We start from the raw sequence: 23,171 nt of genomic DNA, 5'->3' as shown, positions 1-23,171 counted from the left end.
GATCAGAGCTGAGCTTTACGCCTCCAGAAAATCCCAACAACCTTAAAAAAAAAACGGTCAAAACATCTCAAATGTAAGAAAAACTAAAAGCTCCACAATGGCCCCATTTAGTCGTCGTTTCCTCTTATGTTGGCAACAGAAAATCAAACCTCATTAGAGTAATGGACTGGACAGTCACAGCACTTTTTCCTCTAATGCACTTTAAAAGGAGAGAGGCCAGAAAAACAAAGTCACTTCACTCAGTGTTTGAGCTCTGGACGCTGGCAACGTTCTCTCTGCGCTTTAAAAAGGGCCGAGCTCTGTGTGTGTGTGTGTGTGTGTGTGTGTGTGTGTGTGTGTGTGTTGGACTAGTTGTTATTGTTTGTATACTCTGCATTCACGACACGACTCAACACACTTTCTTTTCAGTTCTTTCTTCTCTCTCGGTACATCTTTCTGCATCCAGTCGACTGAGCAGCAGGTGTGAACAGACAGACAGGCAGACAGACAGACAGACAGACAGACAGACAGACAGACAGACAGACGGGATGCTTTTATGAGTCAGTTTGGTTCTTTTGGACGGTTGTCAGTTCCTCTGATAGACAGACAGACAAGCGGACGGCTGGAGGGATTTACATAATAGAGTTTTAATCAAAGTGGAATTAAAGAAACACACGAGAATGTTTGCACGCACAAGCTCGGGTGTTTGTAGAGATCTGAATCTATCATCATTACGAGTACGTTAAAGCCAAGCAGAAACCAACATGGCTGTGAAGTGAAGTAATTCCTCTAACGTCCACTTGAGGCTGGCTCCAGAAGTGAGTCAGTCTCCATAAGTCCCCATGTTCAAATGTCACAACTTCACAGCAGAAATAAACATGTTTACAGCCTGGTAGCATGGTGACAGCTCTTCAGAAACCTGTGGGTGGCTCCATCCATCCTCCGGGGTGATGAATCTGAAGGTTAACACCACTGTGCTGTAAATATGGAGCTACGACGAGGAGGCAGTTAGGCTGTTTCCTCCTGCTTCCAGTCTTTATGCTGCAGTAAGACATGACAGTCGAATCAACCTAACACTACTTAATACAACTTAAAAAACGTCAGAGATGACGTTTGAAACCACAAAGAGCTGTTTGTCAAATGTTGAAGAAAGTTTCATCATTTCATTTCTTCTTATTTTTCCCTTCTGTGTAAAAGTACGAGGGGGGAAGTTCTTCTCTACCATGTGATGAGTCCCAGAATAGTTTCAGTTATTGTAAAAGTTATTTTATAAATGACGCTGACTGGTTTTAAAACCGAACAGGGAACTGAGATTCAAAGTTTTGACATGTCACAACTGAGCGGGCAGGAGTGAGTTTTATTTTTTTCCCCGGAGCATATTTTTAACTGATTATTCACACGTTGTTCAAACACGTTACAAACGTGGCCTACATAAAGTCTCTCTGTGAATAAACTGCTGAGGTGGATACATTTATAGAGACTAAAATCATGGACAGCGTATGCGTGATGTCACCCTGCAGGTTTGTGGTGCTGGTGTCCATGTCGGCAGTCCTGCCTCTTCAGCCTCTTTGCCTAATCTAAAAATTGGCAAAGACGTGGATCATTGGCAGACGTAATGACGCCTGTGTGTTCGAGCAAACCACCTGTAACAGCACCCACATGTCAATCAAAGCGTTCACGCTCTTAATCCTGCATAACTTTAAGTGCTGTGAAGTTGGACATACCAAATGAGAAGATCATGTTTAAACCGGAGGAGACTTTAAGAATATTTGGATTGTTTTTATAACCCAAAACATCTCCGTCTCCTTTCATGGTCGCTCAAATATTGAATCACAAACAGTCACGTGTGAGTCAGACAGTGTTTGTCGTCTGCAGCTGTTTAGTTGTTTTGTTCTGGTTTCTTTGAACAGGTTCACATTCTGGATAAATTAGTGGCCAGATTTGGAATTCTGTTGTCGGCTTGTATGAAAACTTGCGGTTTCCCGACCTGCCCACAACAGAGGAACGGACAGATGCAGTTTGGATAACGGAAAAAATGACTTTGTCACTTCACCTGCAAAAGAGCAAATAGGTTTCATACGTACACGTACGTCACAGCTGCACACTTTCATGCTGTAACATTATTTCTTTTTCATGATGCATGAAGGATTTTTGTCTCCACGCGTCCCTACAATGTTGTCCAGTGTTTGTCATCTCCTATTCTTTTCAAACTAACAAAAAATCAGGCGTCTATGTGCTCATAGTGTTGTGAAACCTTTAAAAGACAATAAGTGAAATGTTGTGGTGCCGTTTTAAGATGCAGTGTGACAGGATGCAGAGTGCTGCAGTCGTGAAACTATAGAGAGGAGAAAGCTGTGATATAAATAGTGTCTCACGCTCGGCTGAACGCTGCATGCTTCACCCAGCGGTGGGAACGCCGGGGAGTCGTTGCAACAGATGCGAGACGAGTTCGACTCAGCGCTCTGACAGACGGAGGAGACTGAGAGTTTCAGAGGTGTGAAAAAATACTTTCAAAGCGGAAATGCTGCCGGAAAAGATTTTATCTGTGTGTTGTATGTGTGCACACACACATCTGCACACCGTGTGTGTGTGTGTAGCTGTGGCATCTGTCAGACTGTGGTTGCTTTTGATCCAATCACCTTCCAGGGAGCCGCACAGGTGTGTGTGTTTTCCAGGTACTTACCAGGCCCCTGCTCCTGTGTGTAGCTGGGCGAGTGGTTGCTGTGGGTGTGCAGGGACTGTGCCCTCTGTTGACGGGCCGAGTCGCAGGTCTGGTTGGGATGCCAGGCCTGTTTGCAGTGGTAGCAGAACTCGGCGCCGCAGCCTTCTCTGCGACACACCAGCCTTGGACAGCTGGCACAGCCCGAGGCGATGACGGCAAATCTGAGAGGAAGAGACGGACAAAGAGAGCGGGATGTTGAATAATGCGGGCGCCGAAGGAGTCAAGTAGTTTATTTTAGCGAGACACCTTTCACAATGCAAGGTCAGAGAGTGCTTTACGGGAAGAAACCGTTAAAAATGAAACCACAGGACAAAAAAAGAAGCAAACAATAAAACACAAGCAACAACAGGAGATGAAGACACGAGACGAGACAAAAGCCAGTTTGAATAAAACAGGCAACATAACGTCACAAAGGCACGATGAGTCAGAAAAGAGACATTTACTAAATATTCTGAGGCGAGGACTGACAATCTTTCAGTATGTTAAAGCTTTTTTAAATCAAAAGACGGAGAAATAAGAAATTAAGTCATTACTGCTGATCACACTGAGAACCAACCAGCTGGCTGCACCACATTTATCAGTCAACATCTGCCATAAAGCCACATCTGGAAATGTGGCTCACAGCTTGTGGGCTCAACAGAGTTTATTCTCCTCTGCCTGCACAGCACGGAAACACAAAAAGTGAAATTAATCAACTGACAGATGAACCAAAATAAAACATTCAAATCAAATTAAAATGATTTCAATGTCAGTGTGAAATATGGCGAGCCTAGAGAAGAACAAACTGGCCTGACGATGCTGATCTTTGAGGCTGATGGGACAGAGTGAAGTTTTGATTTGATAAAAAAATATTACTATTCATCCCAACGGGGACATAAATGTACCAAATTTCATGGCAATCCACCAATGTGAGCCTCAAGGTGGCGCTAAAGAAGAAGTCACCAAAGTAAGTATGAATTATTCTCTGGTCTTTAGTCAAATCGTAGAAACCAAAGCGGCCAAGTTTGTCAAAACATTACATAACTGAGATGTAACTTTAGAAAACGCAGCAAACTGTTGCCTCAACTTCAGTTTCTAAGACATAAAAATGTCACATTAAACAGCCTGGAAATCTCTCTGTGGACCGAGAGAGAAGATCTGATCAATGTGGTAATCACTTAGTAACAACACTAAGAGAGGAGAGGAGTGAGGACAAAGACGGGATGAGGTCGATCAATCTGGATTTCACAGAGTTCAATACTGAGACAGACGGGAGCAAACAGTGACGTTAGTTATCCTGAGGCTGTCTTCAGACATGTTATGCAGGGGAGAATGATCTAGATTAGTGGTTGGGGATTAATTTTTGTGCATCACGGGTCATGAGAGTCATGAGAGGGAGCAAAAAATGTTCGTAAATCTTACAAGATAAAGACATGCACTGAACTAATCCCTTGTTTCTTGGCTTGTGGTCTAACTTCCCACCAAATTGCATTGAGATTTTTTTTTTGATGCTCTTGCCAAAAATCAAACAGACGCACCCAAAACCAATAAAGCTCTCTCCATAGAGATAAAAACAAACAAACAGGTAGCTTTGTGAAAAACACACGCACACCAGACTGATCATTTATTTTGCCGTGTGCTAAAGTTAGCACTGTTAGTTAACGGTAAATATAGCAATAAGAGTGACAGTCTGCAACAGTAAGGACACAAAAAAAAGGCAATTAAAGAGGCTGTCAGTCAGTGAAGGAATCACAAAGGAGACCAGTCATCAAATATTGTCACCAAGCTAAGTGGGTGAAAACATGCTGGAGGAGTGATAACAAAAGCCGAGAGGAGCTTTTAACATTTTTAGACAAACAAAGACGATGCCAGTTTTCTGGTCGGGCGTTCGAGTTCTACTGTTCTGCGATGACACGACAAACTTGTAATTGTTTTGGCACGCCTCCAAACACGTCGGCCCCAACACGTCTCTTATTACCACCTCTTCAGATGTCACGACAGGCCTGTTCTTCTCAGGATGGAATAAATTAACAAATATCAAGAGGAGGCAGGAGTTTACTCAGGACAAGATGAGGCAGGATCTGGCATTCCTGCAGAGACACCTCACCGTGCATCATCTGCGAGGATTTAAACATCGCTTCTGCAAAAAAGCACTTCTGCAAAACCAGCTCTCATGCTATCATCATGGTGTTTACAACAGAGCTCGGAGGTCAACCGGTCACCAAACTGACTAGACGCTGAAATAACTTTTGATTCAAGTGAAGCGAAACAGAGACACACATGGAGATGTCAGGGTTTCTTTTGTGCAACCTCAGCTCCAGTTCAAGTTCGTCTAAACAGAAACAGAACAGCCGTTTGTGATGAGTAATAGACGAGATATTCACAAGATTTCCTATTTCCAAAAAACCCATTTTTCATCAAGTTGACCTTTAAGTCCAGGGCGGAGTGGACGAGCTCAGTAAAGGTAAAGACGGAGCAGAAGCGTGTATCTGTGCTCTTCATCTGACTTGTTGCCACACGAAGCACATGTTGCCACGACAGCTTTTTTTCTGGGAGAGCGTTCCACATCAGCGCCGTCTCCCGATAGGTGGATATCGATGCGGCGCTGAGAGCAATTTTTGTGCTGACATTTTGAGGATAAAACCAGAGAGAGAGATAAAACAAAATGACACAAGGAGGGGGAAGAGGGGCATGTGGGATCATGTAGATGTAAAAGGCAACAAAAGAGGCGGAGGACGAGGAGGGATGAGAGGCGGAGGAGTTTTATGAGTGCTGACACGCTGTGTGCTGAGTGGAAACGTGCACAGACAGTCCTGTCGGTTGTTCAGCTCCACCAAGAGCCACCTGGGAATCCTGCTGAGCCTGTAAATGCGACGTTACACACCCCAGATGCGCTCTAATAGCAGCTTGCATTCAAACGCCGGGACGAAGTGAGCGTGCGTCACACTGACTCACACGGATGAAAACATGGAAAACGTTAACAACACGTTACATGTTAACCAACAAAGAACAACATGAACACAGAGAGTCCGGTATTGATCTGTTTAATTAGGTCCCAACTCCTGTTACCCCTGGCAACACTCCTTTCTATGCAGCATCGATAGTCTCCATAGCAACTGACAGCCGGAGGAGACGGCGGAGGAGCCACTCTCTTTGTTCTCACTGGATACTCGGGCCTGACAATCATACGAGCCGGGACCTTATTGGCCGGATGAGAAGAGCAGGTCAGAGGTGAACGGCTGTGTTGTTGCTACGGCGCTTAAGATGATGACAGAGAGTGTTTATTTAGTGCGATGTGTCACTGTCTGGGTTTGTAGATATCTGGAAGCTTCTGCAGTCATCGTGTTTCGCAATGCGAGCTCTCCTGATGTTTCTGATCTACTGGAGACAAAACAACCTTCACATACTGAATGTATCGATAAGCAACACTGTGATTCATTGTGAGTGTTTACGTGATAATCTTAAGTCTCTTCAGCTGCTCAGAGCTTCACTTTGTCCACCAGTTAACTGTCTGAACAGGAGAACCGCTGCCTGTTGATGACGGCGAACAAAAGCAGGACGTAAAAACAAAAACAATGAACTCAAAGACGGTAAAACGCTGCAAGGAAAGTTACAAGGAAACCGCATCGACTCAAATCAAAACAGTCGTGTCTGGCTGGAGCCTGGACAAGTCGCCGGTTCATCACAGAGCTGACACACAGAGTCTTTGCACACTGAAATGTTTATTTAAGTTTATTGTCACTGGCTGAATCTGTGGCTATAAAACTCCGATCGTAAACTGCAGACATCATATTTTAATCTGATGTTTGTTATGTTTCTAACCAGACGTTAAACAGGCAAACACTGTGTTTTGATTGGACCTAAACTGACTTCATGTTAATTTCATTGTTGTGTTGGATATCTTTCAGATAAGAAAGGTTACATATCAGGTTTACACAACTTTCCCGTAAGTGGACTGACATGTAACACACACAACACACACACACACACACACACACACACTCCATTCACAGTTATACCAGTGAAATTCACACCTATTGTACCGCTTCTCTGGAAGTCACCTCTCCAGTGACCGGCAGTCTGAAGCTGTGGCTGCCAGGTGTGTGTGTGTGTGTGTGTGTGTGTGTGTGTGTGTGTGTAGAGTGAGCTGCGTCTCTGCCTCTGGCCCGCCGGGCTGTTTGTGGTGAATAATAATTTGGACTTGTCTGATTTAAAGAGGTGGCTGAGAGTCGCTGCTGGCGTCAGACAGACGCTCATCCTGGTTAAATATGTAGGTCAGTCCGGCGGTCGACCTCTTCTTCTATGAAACCGATGATGCAAACAAACAATTTGTGGCTAACACGGAGAGAAAGTACCGTAGAGATGAGATAAGATGGAAGCCTGCCTAAAACAACAGATATAATGAGGATCAAATACGACCCTCGAGGTTCATTTTCATCCCCGCTGGGAGTGAAACAGATTCATGCTCCGGCTTTAACTGAACACATCAGCTCTTAGAAAAACAAGGAACTGTAAAAAACAGAAATGGATGTTTGCCGTTACTCAGCGCTCACATGGCTCTGACTCAGGCTGATTCTTGATGAGCTTTTTTGTCCTTAAGGATCCATTTTATACGTCACAAACTGCAGCACTTTTGTGTTTAATAATCATTTTTCTCCTTGTAAAGGTTCTCTGAGATACTGACTGTTGGTTCTTTAAGTGACTCTTTGTAACAACGTGACCTGGTTTTAAAAAAATCAACAAAGGGACAGTTTGAACGCCTTTTTTTGTTCAAACTGCGGCTGTAGAAATTATTGTTGTGGTGCCATTTTCTAATTATAAAGGGTAAAATTCAAACTCTAGTTTTTAGAGAGTGTGATTAGTGATGTGATAATAATTTATATAAAGTGACAAATAACTTTTTTTTAAATGTAATTTACACGTTGTTACACAAAAACTATTCACAGTAAATTCCGGGAAGAACTTCATAATAAAAGTTTCTTTCTAAAGAATCAACCTTTATTTGTGTTGAATTGAGCGACGATGACAAGTTTCTCTTTGTAGGAGAGAAAATAAATATTATTTCTTCTTTAAAAAATAAATCACATGTTTGCACTTAGACGATGAACCGTGCCATTTTAAACACTTTGTGCATATCTCACAATCTGAAGATGAGATTTGCTGAGCTCGCTCACACTCCTTTGATTTTCACGACCTGTGCTCCCCTGAGGACCAAAGAAGATTGCGAGTTTCACAACCTGCAGACTTGTTGAACGTTCCTGAATGCGTGCCAGAGATCAGAAAATGTTAATTAAACACCAAGGATAAGAGTCACAGAGAAAGACGCACATGAAGGCGCATATCGACAAATCTATGCAAACACAACGCGCTGTGGCCTTCCCCCGTGACAATGCCGGTATAACCAAACAAAACCACAGCAGAAAAATATCACTGAATATCTGCGCTCCTCCTTCCCACACACAAGAAACACAAACACAATGAATCACTCCTGCTTTCTATGATGAAACAAACGCCTCTCATTTGTTCCAGAAACCCGACGAGGGCTGCTGCTCCACCTCCAAAACCCAAATCTGACTCTCCCCTCCTCTGACCGCAGGGCGAGCTTCACAGCCCTCTAACCCAGATACAGTCTCTCTCCTCCACTTTCAGATTCAACGTCACACCGGCTGGCTCCTGTTGTCTTTAACCCAGATGTAGAAATATCGTTATTCATGTGGAAATCCAGGCGACAACAGCGAGTGACTCAAAGAGGAAGAGGCAGTGAAGGAAAACAGACGAGCTGAGATGATCATGATGATATAATTGGCGGTTAGTTAATGTGAGTTAATAGCTGAGGATTTCTTGGGTCGAGCTCTGGATGTTACAGCTGTGACTTCTTCATTTTAATCACGATAAACATTTTATTTAACTGTCCAGACGATAGGTTCTTTCACTTCCTGAATCTAATCAAACCGAATCCGACAGAAATCACAAAATGCCTCCTGGGCTTTTCCACATTTTCACTTTTTGTCTCAGTCACAGGAGTTTGTTTCCTTACAAGTACTTTTATTGCCTCATGGTGAATTCCCCTCAAAGTGAGTCAAGTGTTCAAGTCAGTACTGCCGCAAACCTTTGAGCAAATGAGAAATGAACGCCGTAAAGCTTTCTCGTGTTTGTGTGCTTAGTCTCTGATCAGGTAACTTGATCTCGCACAAACAGGAAGATGGAAATAATCAAAGCTCAAACTGGGACAGACTGACTGTAACCTCGACTACATTCAGAACCAATCACAGTTACAACACTTGAATAAATCTCCTGTTAAATGATACAACAACATATTCAGATCATCTAATATTTCCTCTGGTTGAGTTTTGAGTTGTTGAACTGTCACAGCAAGCAATTTAAAGATGTAAACTTCAGCTTTCAGAGCTTGTGACGGGGCTTTTTCCAAATATTCTGAGATTTTTATAGACAAGAAAATGTTAAAATAACAAGTCAGAGACATGAACATGAAGCCAGCAGAGTAAACACAGATGACCACAGAGGACAGAGCTGTAAATGTCAGACAGTGTCTTACCCGCAGTCCGGGGCCGGGCACCATCGGCAGTCTGGATCGGAGGCGAGGCACCTCCGCAGCAGGAACTCCTCATACTTCTCCAGCAGGGCCGCGTCATCCAGGATGTCCGCCACCTGTTGCGGGGCCAGTCTCTCGGCACACTCGGGGCAGCTGAGCTGGACTCGGCTCTCTGTGATCTCAATGCGGAGGTACTGCCGCAGGCAGCAGAGGCAAGAGCGGTGGCTGCACCCGAGCAGCTCGGGGAGCTGTTCGGGGGGCTGGCGCACCAGGCACAGGGGGCACTCCAGGAGGTTGGCCTCCCCGGAGGAGGGGGCTCCACCCAGGGATGGCTGGCTGGAGGAGAGTGGCTTTGAAGGGGTGCTGGAGGCAGCGTCCTGTGGCGGCGTGGCGGCTGTGGTGGTGGTCGTCGTGGGCGTAGCAGAGGCTGCAGCGGGCGCTGAGCTCAAGGCAGAAGGGAGCAGCTGTTGCTGTGTGTGGTGATGATGGGACAAAGGGGTGGCCGCTCCAGCTTTGGGGCCCCTGGTGCCCCGAGAGCCCCGTTTGCTGTGGAAGAGGCTGTGAAAGGAGATGCGGCCCGGGCGTTTGCCCGCCGGGTGGCACTTAGGGTTGGGGACGCCGCTCACCGAGGAGTGAGGTGACTCCGAGTCCTTTTCTGATCCCATCTTCCCAGAGGACACACACAGAGCTGGTTATCGTGCCCTGACAGGCGTTAATGTATCGCACTCAGCAACACAAACACACACACTGTCACACACACACACACACAAGGGAGGACTTGTGTCCTTCTTGTGAAAGCCAAACTGAAATGCAAATGTTATTCAAGTTCCTGTTTGAGAAACTTGAGTGAGTCACCTCCTTTCCTTCCTTTTTATGTGCTAAGTGAGATAACGGGGAGGTACGAAATGAAAATGAAAGAGACCGGGCGAGTTCCAGAGTGAAGAAAGAAAAGAAATCCCCGTCAGCTCATAAAGTTTCTTTTTTTAAACTCAACGCTCAGAATGTTTCACAAAGAAGAAAAACGACCTAACGGACAGATGTCGAGGTCAGACAGATTGATGTCAGCTCCGGTGAACGACTCTCCTTTAAAAACAGATTTAAAAAAAATCCACAGAGTTCGAGTTCAAGTGTTGGAACAGTTCCTCGGTTTGTGTTTAATCCTCTCCGGATGCGTTCACTGCCTCTCCGCGGCTCGTCTTCCTCTGAACGCCGCTCTCTCTCCCTCTGTCTCTCTCTGAACGTTTTCTTTCTGTCAGGAAGAAGAGAGCAGGAAGTTAACACAAAGAGCATGCTCAGTATGACACACACCTCTGTGTGTGTGTGTGTGTGTGTGTGTGTGTGTGTGTGATCTTCCTTTAACTCTTCTTACCATGAACTGACGAACTCGCCGTGCTAATTACATCTAAATAGACAGACAGAACGTTGAACTGCACGCGCACGGTAAACATCATTAGAAGGTTAAACCGCTAATTAAACACATGACATCATCAACCAGCCCGACCAATCACGTACGCATGTGAAACCAGCCGCTCTCGCTCTCTCTCTCTCTCTCTCTCTCTCTCTCTCCATCACACTGAGCACCACAAGCTCTTCCTCCACTTCACACTGCGCTGCTAGTGCCGTTGCCATGGCGACGCTCACTATGAGCGAGGCAAACAGCGACCCACTCTGTGACTCTGGCACTGTGTGTATACACACACACACACACACACACACACACACACACACACACAAGCGTGAGCGCAGTTAAACATTCATTGGTAAATGAACACACACACACACACACACACACAGTTTTAAACCCAAAAATGCTCACACACACGTAAAAAACACACACTCCAAAAGACACACTCCAGCCTGTAAGAGACACACACACTGAATGAACACACACAAGTGAAAAGTGATAATTTTATACACACACACACACACACACACACACAAAACAAACACACATTTTTGAGCACACACTGCTGGTAAATGAACATGAAGACATAAAAACACACACACACACACACACACACACACACACACACACACACACACACACACACACACACACACACACACACACTTTGCTGTCTCGATTCAAAATGTTCAGTGTGTAAGTAAACTAATGTTCATACCTGTGCGTGTTTCTGTCTCGTGTGTGTGTGTGTGTGTGTGTTGTTTAGTGGTTTCTGAATAAACACCTCAGCAGATGAAGACACAAACTACAAAAAAAGCAGCCTGTGTTTTCTGTGATGCACAGATCTTGCATAATCTTGTGTTGAAGCACCAGATCTGGAAACTAAACTGCGTCTCAGGACAAAGAAATCTGCTGTTTGGTTTTATTCTCGCCATCTGTGCCAAGACTACAATTAGCTGAACACTTTGTGTTCTCAAGACAAAACTATACTGTTTTATAGGAATTAGGTATTTCATATTTCTACTACTACTTCTACATATAAGGAATATGTACTATATCTGAAGCCATGAACAAATCCAGTGTCCTTTATTGCACTTTGGGCACCGTCAGACCTAAATTTGTACAAAAGAAATCCTATAATTGCTCTTTCAGTCTCTAAACGGAGATAAACCAGTTTGATTTTAACGACTCAGTGTTAAAAAAAAAGCGTCTTTCCTCTCACTTTTATGACATCACAACAAACTTCTTCTAGAAACAGAAAGAAAATCATCATTAGTATGTTGTTTGTTCAACCCAGCAACACATTTTATATTAGGTGATGTAATAAACAATGCAGCCTTTAAAGGCCACCAGTGGGTTTTTTAATCTTGTGTCTTTATGGGATGTTTTAACAATATAACGCTCAGTGTCACCAAACTACCAGAATCAAACCTTACAGCCTGATTCAGCGTCTGTAATGGGTTTTCCCGAATCAGACACGAGCCAGAGGGAGCGAGAGAGGTGTGTGTTCTGCAGGTGATCTATTCTCAGACACACTGTTCTGTTTTAGATGGTGAATCTACGCCTCAGCACTTTGGGATCCTCGAGTCTCTCCCTGCAGCGCCAAGCAACATGCTGCAACTGGCAGCGCACACATATACTGGTACAGGTACACCAAGCGAAAACGAACACAGTCTAATACAGTCCTGCAATAAGGCTCACCGTTACAGTGTTTCATTTTTGTTGTAACTGTTTAATTGTGATTATGTCATGTCATGACTGAAGAGCTGTTGTATTAGCTAGATGTAGATTTAACTGTCTACACAAAGAGTATGGACTACTTCTAAAACTATTGCTTGATTAATTGATTGAAATTTTGATAATCAATGTATTATTTAAAATGCTAAAAATATAATATATAATGCTATTTATGAGGATTTGCTGTTTTCCTGTTTTCTATCATTGTAAATTGAATAAATGTAGTTTTATTAAACTAAGTAATTCAAATTAAAATCAGCTGCAACCATGGCATGGACAAACAGGCATCAGCAAACACACTGAAAAAATAAATAATAAATCAATAAAACCAAAATTGTGTAACTGTATTTTTGGGACACGCTCTCGCAGCACTTACCAATGCATAAAACAAGACATTAAAACAAAGCATTATCTAAAAATGACTAAAAAATGAGTAAAGTGTCTCCTAAAACGATCTAATAATGCAGCATAAGCAAAACTTAAGAACCATGGGGGCCATTTAGATCTATTAAATAACATAAATAAGATAAATATAAATATTTAATTAAGGGTTTATGAAACTGATTCAGCTTGCGTGGGCTCCTCTGGCAGATTATTCTACATTAGAGAGGCCGTAATGAAGAATACAAACACACACAAGTTTGTACAGCTATCCTCGTTAGGACATTCATTCAAACACTGATTCATTCTTTGTGCACAGAATAACACAAACCCTACCCTAACCCATTACCCTTAACCTCGGAAATTACGTTCTGACGAGCTTTGGTCCCCATAAGGACGACTGGTCCCGACAAGGTCAGTATTTATAGAAGGTCCCCAGTAGGTAACAAAAACACACACACACACACACACACACACACACACACACACACGTACCTGAGCTTCACAGTAATCAGCTGTGTGCTACAGGTGTGCTGACTGCTGTTATGCAACAAGATGTTTACCAGTACTGACATGATTGCACAGGGTTTCATGCACCACACACTGAAATGACTCCATTACAAGTAAACATCCTGTTTAAGTACGAAACATGTGCATTATTTATGAATATCAGAGTTCTTACTGTGTTAAATGTCAGAGTGTGAATATGTTTCATTATTAGTATTCATGTTATCTTGAGCAAACTGTTTTGTTAACAATAATATAAATTACTTATACTACATTATTGGATTATTACTTTGACATATTTAATACAATAAAGCTTCATATTTTCTGTAATGTACAAGTATTTTAAAGTTGACCATAAGCGCAGTACTTGTACTTACTCAACTTCCACCACATCAGTGACACTGCAGCCTTTTCCAGTCACATAATCATGTCACAGTGAGGAAATATGTTTCTCCTCATTCTGCCAAACACATTATTTATTAATGTCCTGAAGTCTTTCCTCAGACTCTCAGGATTGTCAGGCTTCTTCTCCGCCTCTTAACTTTGCACTCCTTATTGCTTCACTCACTTGTGACAGTTCCAAATCTGTGCTAACTCATCCGAAAACTTAAAATAAAATGCAGCTCGTACCCCCGTGCTGGTGCGCAAACATGCCGCTCCACCCTACTGTAAACAAACACTTGGCTTTAGTAATGTGCACTCATGATTTCAACATGAAAAGATTTTCATGTAACCAAGCGAAGAAAACAAAACATGCCCCAACAAATCAAATCAGCACATTATCTATTATGTTACAGCAAAAGATAGACAGATAAAACTTCAAACATTAAATCTTAAAGTTCTCTAGCAACATTTCTCTTTCCAGCGTTTCACTAAACAGACTTAAATGATTATCCGGTTGTTGCACTCAGTGTTCAAGAGCATCTTATCACTTTGGATAAGAGCATCAGCTAAAAGCCTGTAGTCTAAACTGACCGATGACATTGTTTTAACGTGAACAGACAGATCCACAGAGAGCCGAGGTCCAGAAGACGGCTCGACTCAGAGTGTTTGTAGGGATACTGACTAAAACCCTGATAATCTGAGAGCCGGGGGCTGACGGTCTCTGGACAGAACAGGTGGTCCCACTACTCAACCAGGAGCTAATAATGCATTATGTGAATGTGTGTGCGTCTTTGGGGGGGTGACCATTAGCTAATAGGTGCAGAAGTAACAAAGTAAACCCCTCAGCAGCTGCCCGGCTGTAACGCAGAGCAACATCAACATGACAGCAAACTTGTTTTACAGGTTTTACCAATGACAGAAGAAATATTCTGATTTGTTACTTAAGTAAAGTAGCAATACTCAATACTTAATGAAGTTAAAATGTCACTTATCTTAAAATGGTAAGTTCACAGTGTTATCACTTCTCCTGCTTCTTTGATTTAAAAAATGTGGATGTTATATGTATTTTTTTGGATAGATGGAGCTATATGTTCTTCCTTCTCCGAGACTTGTTTAATTCTATTTATACTCTTAAAACTTAAAACTTATCTTCCTCATGCCTTTCTGTCTTTGTACTTGAACACTCGACTTTCCTTTTGGGGATCAATAAAGTCCTCTATCTTTCTAAAATACCACAGGTTTTAACAGTGGGAATTCAGGATGAAAACAAGTATCAAAGTGTCTGATAAAAACTTCTAAATCACTCCAACAACGTGTTTGAATATGCTACTTCAACTAAAGAATCAGAGCTCTGAGATGGCCGTGGAAATTATATTAATATTTGAAGTTATGTTCAGAGACATATCTTCACGACAGGTGTAGCTAATGAAACTAGTGAGGGGACTTTGTTGTTTCAGCTGTATTTACCCAACAGCAATAAAGAAGTAGACGATGTTCTGTTGTCAGGCATCGTCCAGCCCTGAGATAGTTTTTATGGACCACGAAGATCACCAACGCAGACTGCACATTCTCTATTAGTGGCTAAATGTTCCTTTTAGAGATCAAGCAAAGCGTCCTCTCTTTAGAGGATCTCTGTATCTTTTTGAGAACATTTGGTCCTAGCAGAAAAAATACAGCAACACACACAGACACACACACACACACACAAGTCAAGGCTACTTCCAGTGAGCAGACGGATCGGCTGAGTCACACAGATTAGATATCACGACTGATTAACTGGGTTGTAATGACACATTACAAGAGGAAGAAACTGCCAAACTTTTGCTTTAGTGTTGATTAATGGTGTACTGGGTGTACCTGCCTACACCCACACAGCTGCTTTCATCACACGACCACAAAATTGGGAAACATTTTCAATCAATAATTCAGAAAGGCCAAGTCCTCTTTCAGCATCTCAGTGATACAAACAGATGACCCCCTGTTTAGTCCGACTGTGGTTCTCTAATGTTGATGGGATGTTTGTGGAAATAACAGGTTCAACTAGGAAACAGGACGCAATCTTTGCTTCGTCACTGTCACATAAAACACAGAGTGTCAAAGAACATCTGCAGGAAAAGAAATGGTTCAAATAAAAATTATAGAAGGTTTCACTTAACCGCTCTTCCAGTTGATAAAGTCAAGCCAACTTCGATTGGCTGATGAAGACTGTGAAATGCAGCTGAAAGCTCCATGAACAGGCTGGAAACAGAATTGACTTTAATTCACACCAACGTGAGCTTGCTGACTTGCTAATAAGCTGACGTTCATGTCCTGTTTACCATCTTCACTACCTACATCCAACAATTTCCTGTCAATCCATCAAATAGCTTCACATGCATCAGTCAGGCCCAATGTGTTCATGGGTAAGAAATCAGCTGATCTAGTTCCCATCTACATGCATGTTTACAGCAGACAGTAAGTGAACTGGCACAGCTCCGGGCATTTCTCTCAACAATTAGAGCGAAGAGACAACTGGGATTTTTTTTAGTTTCCACGAAATCTAGTTCAAACAACTGCGCAACCAGCATTCAAGCCAAAACCAACAAGGTAAAACCGTCACGTGTGTGAAGAAATATCAGCTGAGTTTAAAGGAAATAGTTCAACAATTTGGTGAAATAAAAGGCTGAAAGACAGACGCCGAGCTGTGCTGACTGCTGTTGGACTAATCAGTAATATTAGCTGCTGCTGTGTCTGCTGTTGGTGACCTTGTTGATGTTTGAATGTTTGCAAAGTTGCTGGTTTTTGACCATATGTAATACAATCATAATATCATCTAAAACTGCAAAGATAACAATTTCTACACAGTTTCAAGACTCCACAACCACACAGATAAATCTGTCGTGTTTTTCATACGTTTATGGTTCCTTGGGGTTTGAAAGTCAGTGTGGGAAGACACGATATAAATGCTAATGATACTTACTGTCATTACTGCACTTATTTGAATGTTTTTTTATTGATAGGAAAATCAACACCTCCTTGGATGAAACTAACAGTTTGAACTAAGACACACAGCCTGAGGCCTGAAGTTTCTGTCACACAGAACATGAAGTACTTATTGTTTACTGTCAATATTTCACACGTCTACAAGAAACACTTTCCGAACAGCAGAGCCACCCACAGAAAACTCTGTAGATACTGTGTTATTCTGCAAGCAAAGTGATTTGTTTTTGGCATGAACATGCGGGGGCGAGCTGATGGAGTGATATCACCGATAATGGAAGCAGCTTCGTCCTTCTGTGGAAAAACCACCCTGACAACCAAACACGATGGCCTGCACTTCCCAGGAATCCAGCACACACACACACACACACACACACACACACACACACACACACTTAATCTGAGCAGTCTGTCATTGTGTGTGTGTGTGTGTGTGTGTGTGTGTGTGTGTGTGTGTGTCATGCAAACATCTGGTAAAATGAGCCTCAACATAAGCTTTGTGCTTTCTTTAACGCCCTTAAGCAAATGCCAAAATAAAATTTGAATAGAATAAAATATTTAAAACATGTGTGTGTGTGTACTGAAGATGTTCACACGCCCTTTTCAGTGGAAATGCACCACACAGTTGGCCAACTTCCATATTACCACTTTAATGACGCTGCATTCTTAGGAAACTGAACAGAAACTCTATCTATCCGTCCATCTATCTGTTGGTCAGCCAATTTATTTAAATAAAATTTAAAACATCTATTTGGTGAATAGTTCTGTGCTGCAAACACACGATAAGAAGGGTTGGGCATTGTTTTGAATTTTGATGAACATGATACCGGAGTTTTGGTTCAGATGTGGCCCGACAGTTTCACGGTTCCCAACCAGTCAGCAGTAACTGAAGTTTCTGCACGTTGACCTCATTTTTGGGTCGACACAGAAGTTGCGGCTGCTGTTAGTTAATTAATATTCATCATGTTAATGGAGATTTAAAGCTGCTATAACACTGGGGAACAATTTATTTCGGTTGAGTTAGATTTTTATGCTGATTGCAGTTTTTTTTCTAGCATGTCAAGTTTTTACCCTCCAGATCAGCAAAACTCCTCTGATCAGCTGTAGTCTTGTCAGCTGATCACGATTTGACTCATCTGCAGCTACGTGGCAACTTGTTCGTGCAGTCACATTGAGACAGTGCGGTGAGAGGTGTGTGCAGCTCCCAATAGGTCAGTACTGTCAATATCTGCACACAGAAAGCCAGCATAGTATGAATGAAGAGGATCTGTGCTGCTGTTCTCTTCACCTTGTAACCATGTGCATACCGTTGTAAGTTCTGTTTGGTTTGATGCTGTTTTTGTAGTTTTCAAAGCTTGTAACTATTCCATCTTAGTGTTTTATATTTCCTTTGTTCCAGATCATGTCTGCTCCTGACTCCTTTTGCTGTATTTGTGCTAGTTTCACCATTCCAAGTCAGGAAAGCAAACATCAGTGCATTTGTCAAACAAGCATATTTTGCATATTTTAAAGTAAAACTCGTTGATCAAGACAACAAGCCATGGGCCCCTCACAAAGTGTGCAAGCAGTGTGTGGAGAGTTTACGGATGTGGACCAAAGGAACACGTGAACAGTTGCATTTGGCATCCCCAAAAAGATCATTGGACTGTTACTTTTGTTTAGCGGAAACAAGCACATGTCTGTTGAGTACAGTATTTTTCAGATTTTTTAAGAAAACAGGGATCCTATCGTTCAAAAACTTGACGTGATAGAGAAAAACTGAGATCAGTTTTGGATTCTGCACCCAAAAATTAGTTGAAAACAGCTGACAGACCTAACTCAACAAAAATTGTGTTCCCCAGTGTAATCAATGACACAACTTTGAGACTTGTGGGAAAACGTTTGACAAACTATTTGGTGAACATCGTGGTGCACGTAGCAGCTAAAGAGGCAGATATCTCTAATATCTCAAACGCTTCACTGACTCATGTTGTTATCAGCTACAAAAGACAAACGGCGGGACTGTGTCCAAATCGCAGTGATTCAGGCTAATCAGCATCTGAAGAGGAACTACTGGCAGTGACAACAGAAGCAACGGGTGTGGTTCCACGTGAAGTAAAACAATGCCTCTACAGAAGTCAGCGGGCAGTTATCGGTTTACATCAGAACTGGAGAGTTTATCGACTGTTTGATGAACTAAATATTTGGTTGGAGTCAAACCAAAGACAGATGGTTTGTTCTGATCAGACAACAATGCAAAGTGCAAACATATAATAAAAGCAGCAAATAGTGAACAGGTTGTAATAAGAGCCAAAATCATTGTCTGTCTATTGATGAATCAATTAATTGACTACTAATTTCTCAGAAGAAGCTCATTTTCTATGAAATGACCACAAACAATGACAAGTTTCGTAGTTAACTGAGTTTCCAACAACCAAGTAGTTTTTTCCAGAACCGACGTTCTGGAAAAACTCAACGTTATGATTTTTAGGAATAAATGCAGTGGGAGGCAGATGGAAACACAAATGGAGAGTTGGAGCTCTTCCTCTCTTTCCCACTGACTCTGATTAACACATCTCTTCTCTCCTACACACACACACACACACACACACACACACACACACACACACACACACACACACACACACACACACTCAAACATACAGAGTCCACAGCGATGCACTGGGAGGTGGAAGGTAGAGAGAATCAGCTTCTATAATTAGAGGAGCGTTCAGGAGCCACACTGCTGAGTTGTTGAATGTTTAATGTCAGGTCTGCAGAGTCGCAAAGAGCAAAAACCTCCGAGCCCACATACACATAAAAACACACAAACCGAGGCCTGCGCGGAGAGACGGACGACCGGGCCGGCAGTAACAGTAGTAAACTGGACGAGTGGATTCAGGTTTCAGAGAGGAAACAGCAGCACAAAGCTCGGACACGGACACGGTACATCCAGCATCCCAGCTATTGTCTGTAACACGAACCACGTAATGACACGGGAACCCAAACCTACTGCTGATGAGGTAATGGTCAAACACATCTGTAGAGTGTTTGACCTCACATCTGTTATGAAATATTCTGTTTTTTAAATGTTATCCGAGGTCATTTCCCAACACAACAACAAACAAATACGCCCTTTATTCTGTGCTGTGTGTCCAGGTCGACCAGGTAAATCTGGGGCATCTGGACCTGGTTTTAGATCTGTGAAAACACATCAGGCTTCTTCAGAGGTCCAGCTGACCTGGATTTTACCCTTCTTAACTGATTTTGTCTGATCTTATCCAGCAGAATCTTTGGTTTCACTTCTTTTGTCATTTCTACATACCGTGACTTAGCCAGAAAACATTTCCGAGGAAAGGAGAAGGAGATTTAGAAAAGCACATCAGTGGTTCTAGATCAGTTCAGCTCTTAGATCAGACCGACAACAACTCTTTATATAAGTTTTAACGTTGACAGCGTGGTTGCATCTGCGGCAGCACTGACCTCATTTAACAGACGGATTCATCTCAGTCACTTCTCTTCTGCGGTGTGATCTCTTCGTTATCAGTCGACACAGGCATACGTGGAAATGTGATATATATCTTTGATTAACGTCTGCATTATTTCGGCCACTTTAGTCGAGCTCTTGGGTGTCAAATTATAAAATTACAAAAAGAAAAAGTAGATTTTTGTTCATGTCTAACCAGATTTCCCTGCATCATGACCGTTCAGACAGGTGAGATGTTAGACGCTGATCGCACCTGAAGACTTACACACCTGTCATATGTGAAACAAACAGACCTCACACAACAACAACATGAAAGAGGACACACTTACACAAAGAAGAGCTTATGATACGACAGCGTTGTTACTCAAGGCCACCTAAACCTGCCCAAGTCTTTAAGACCGAGACCAGACAGCATGTAGTCCACTCAGACAGCGAGCATGAAGCCAGTGTTTTTGTGTGCTGGGTGTTTTCTTTTGGATGCTGCCGCACACTTTGGTGGGATCGCAGCAGCTGTGGTCTTGACCAGTCTTGAAATAAAATCCTGAGACATACAGATTCCTTGGAAAACTGGTGTTATCCAACACCTCAACAGGTATTTATGACCTCACCTGGTTATTAGACGAGTGCCAGCTTTTGTTTCTCTATTTATGTTGCTGTAAAATTAGTTTTTTATCCAAAGACAGGTAGAAATATGACAAACCGTTCATACTGGAACATTTCGCCACACCTTTTTCCACCCTGAGAAACACAAACAAATAATACATCTGTGTGTGTGTGCAGTGTTCTTAATGACCTCCTCTCACAGCACACTTTATCATAACATCTCCTCGGCTCTGAGCTCTGGTTTAAATTTCCAAATGATCATCCTGTTCTGTCCTCTCTGGAGAAGACAGCATGTCCTCAGCCCAAACACAGAGCAGGGAGTGGCGGAGCAGACAGGAATGTTTGAAACTCTCAGACACCCTGGATGACTTGACTGTACTGAAGCTGAAGCTGAAGACATTTTGTGTGATTATTTCCAGACCTTGCACACACACACACACACACACACACACACACCTATATGTTTGGTTTGATCTGGTTTCACCCTCCTGATTAAGCGGATGCAGGAAATGTGACTGTCATGCTGGATATAATGAAACAGAAACACAGCTCAGGCTCAGCTGGCCTTTCCTCTGGTTCTCTGGTTCTGTTCGGTCCATGTCATCTCAGCACTCACCCTGCTCAGGGCTGGTTGTCGATGCGGCGGCTCTCTCCTTTCCTCCTGGATCGGTAGGAATAATAATAATAATAAAAAAGAATTAGTCGTCCTCCTGTCCGGGCTCTCCTGTCCGGTGACAGCGGGCCTGTGGTCGTCCTGCGCCCCGGGAGCGCTCCGTGTAATCTCCGCAGCTCGCTCCGCTTCTGCCTCTGCCCTCTGACGTCAGGGAGGAAAGCCCCGGTCGGTGACGTCACGCCGTCCACAGTACGGAAACCCCACCCCGTGGCGTCACCCTCAGGAAGTTGAGCGTTTACCGTAAAAAACCTCCCGTGTGACCGAAACACGACACAGAGGGGGGGAAATTATCTGGAAACTCGTCTTGATGCTCGAATAAACAAACTCCACCTGTGAGCTCTTCATCAGCCAATCAGAGGCCACGTCTGATGTCATCATGCTGTTGTCATGGCTACAACATGCCATGTTCTACTTCAGCAGGTGGAGGTCTGATGTGCTTCACTGCAGAGTTTCTATTTTATGGGACATTCATGAGAAATACGAACAAGGTCACTTGCCCAGCTCCTGTTCTGGCACGACAACACTGACATTAACCCGGTGCTCCGAGCTCACAGCACGGCTAACAGACTGACCTAACAGCAGCTACAGCTGGCAGCAGTTTACTTCACTGTCCATCAGGAAACTCACAGAGAGAGTTGAAGGCGGAGCAGCCGGAGGACATCAGAGGGGAAAAACCAGAAAACATTTCCTCCATAAAATATGATCCAGTTTCACCAGAGTCAGTGAAATAGTTGGTGCTGTGTGACTTAGTGTGAGAACAGACAGAGACAACCTTGAATGCAGCATCAACATGATTTAAAATCTGTTAGTTACAATAATTATAAATCTTTTAGAACCAAAACAGGTAAAACAATGACAAAGGTTATAACCAACAAGAGAAACATTAAACATTGAAAACAGATCTGTGTATTCATTAATCATCTCACGACCCTTTGGAGGGGCCTGACCCTCAGGTTGGGAACCACTGAACTACACCATCCATCTGCATATAAAGTAGTTATAACCAGCTCCGACTGTGAAATACTGCTTCTGCACTTCATGTTTATAAATGTATATATTTCTAAATAACAAAATAAATGAACAGTAGTCAGAGGTGATGGTGTCACATCAATTTTAAAAAGCCCTTAAATGTGACTTTTGGCTACAAAAACTAAAATGTTTGACTTTGGTTCTTAGTATAAATATTTTCCGATCAGTGACCAAAAATTGTCAAACTCAAGATGAGAAGTTCTTCATCTTTAAACTAAGTTCCCCGTTGCACAGGGTTCATTAGTTCAACCCAACTTAAACAGTTCAAAGCGTTTCTGTTACGTCCCGTTCCCTTTGTCATAAATCCTATTTATGTTTTTTTTTATATATTTTGTTTTGATACATTTTCTGTCCCCTGTACATGACTGGATGAACCTTTTCAGGGCCCGGGGGCAAAAATGTTCTGCCGGGCTTTGTTATTAACCAATACCTCTAAAATGGAAAACTGATCACGTGCAGATTTCCATGTCGTGCCACAAAGCAGCAGACACACTGAACCTGGCTTCTGTCCAGCCTTGATCATATGAACAACAACAAACTGCATACGAATCCAAATAAACGTTTGTTTTTGTGTCATTTTTGGACTAAAACAAATGCAAATTTAACATGTGGTGTATTAATGATCACTCGTTGGACTTGATATCAAACATACACTGCATTTGACTAATTAGTTTTACAACAAGAGGCTTAAATAGTCTCTAATATTTATCTAGAACTGCTGATTTAAAGTCGAGCCGTGGGACAATCAGTGGAAAAAAAACAAACACAAAACTG

The 23,171-nt window shown here is 42.7% G+C and overlaps 1 protein-coding gene across 1 annotated transcript in view; it reads right to left on the bottom strand.

Annotated features, from left to right (window-relative positions):
• The window catches only part of rnf19b (ring finger protein 19B), a 28,415-nt gene extending 6,877 nt beyond the window's left edge, over nt 1-21,538 (bottom strand). Inside the window, exons 1-3 of the mRNA XM_010745705.3 lie at nt 21,312-21,538; nt 9,237-10,482; nt 2,663-2,862 (exon numbers count right to left, since the gene is read on the bottom strand). Coding sequence (XP_010744007.1) covers nt 2,663-2,862; nt 9,237-9,898 — 862 coding nt within the window. The 5' untranslated portion in view covers nt 9,899-10,482; nt 21,312-21,538. The remainder of the gene's footprint in view (nt 1-2,662; nt 2,863-9,236; nt 10,483-21,311) is intronic.
• Nucleotides 21,539-23,171: the final 1,633 nt, after the last annotated feature.

This window comes from Larimichthys crocea, chromosome XIII, assembly GCF_000972845.2.
Source record: "Larimichthys crocea isolate SSNF chromosome XIII, L_crocea_2.0, whole genome shotgun sequence".
Taxonomy (NCBI): Eukaryota; Metazoa; Chordata; class Actinopteri; family Sciaenidae; genus Larimichthys; species Larimichthys crocea.
Note: the sequence above shows the minus strand (reverse complement) of the source record. Positions and strands in the feature narration are given on the sequence as shown.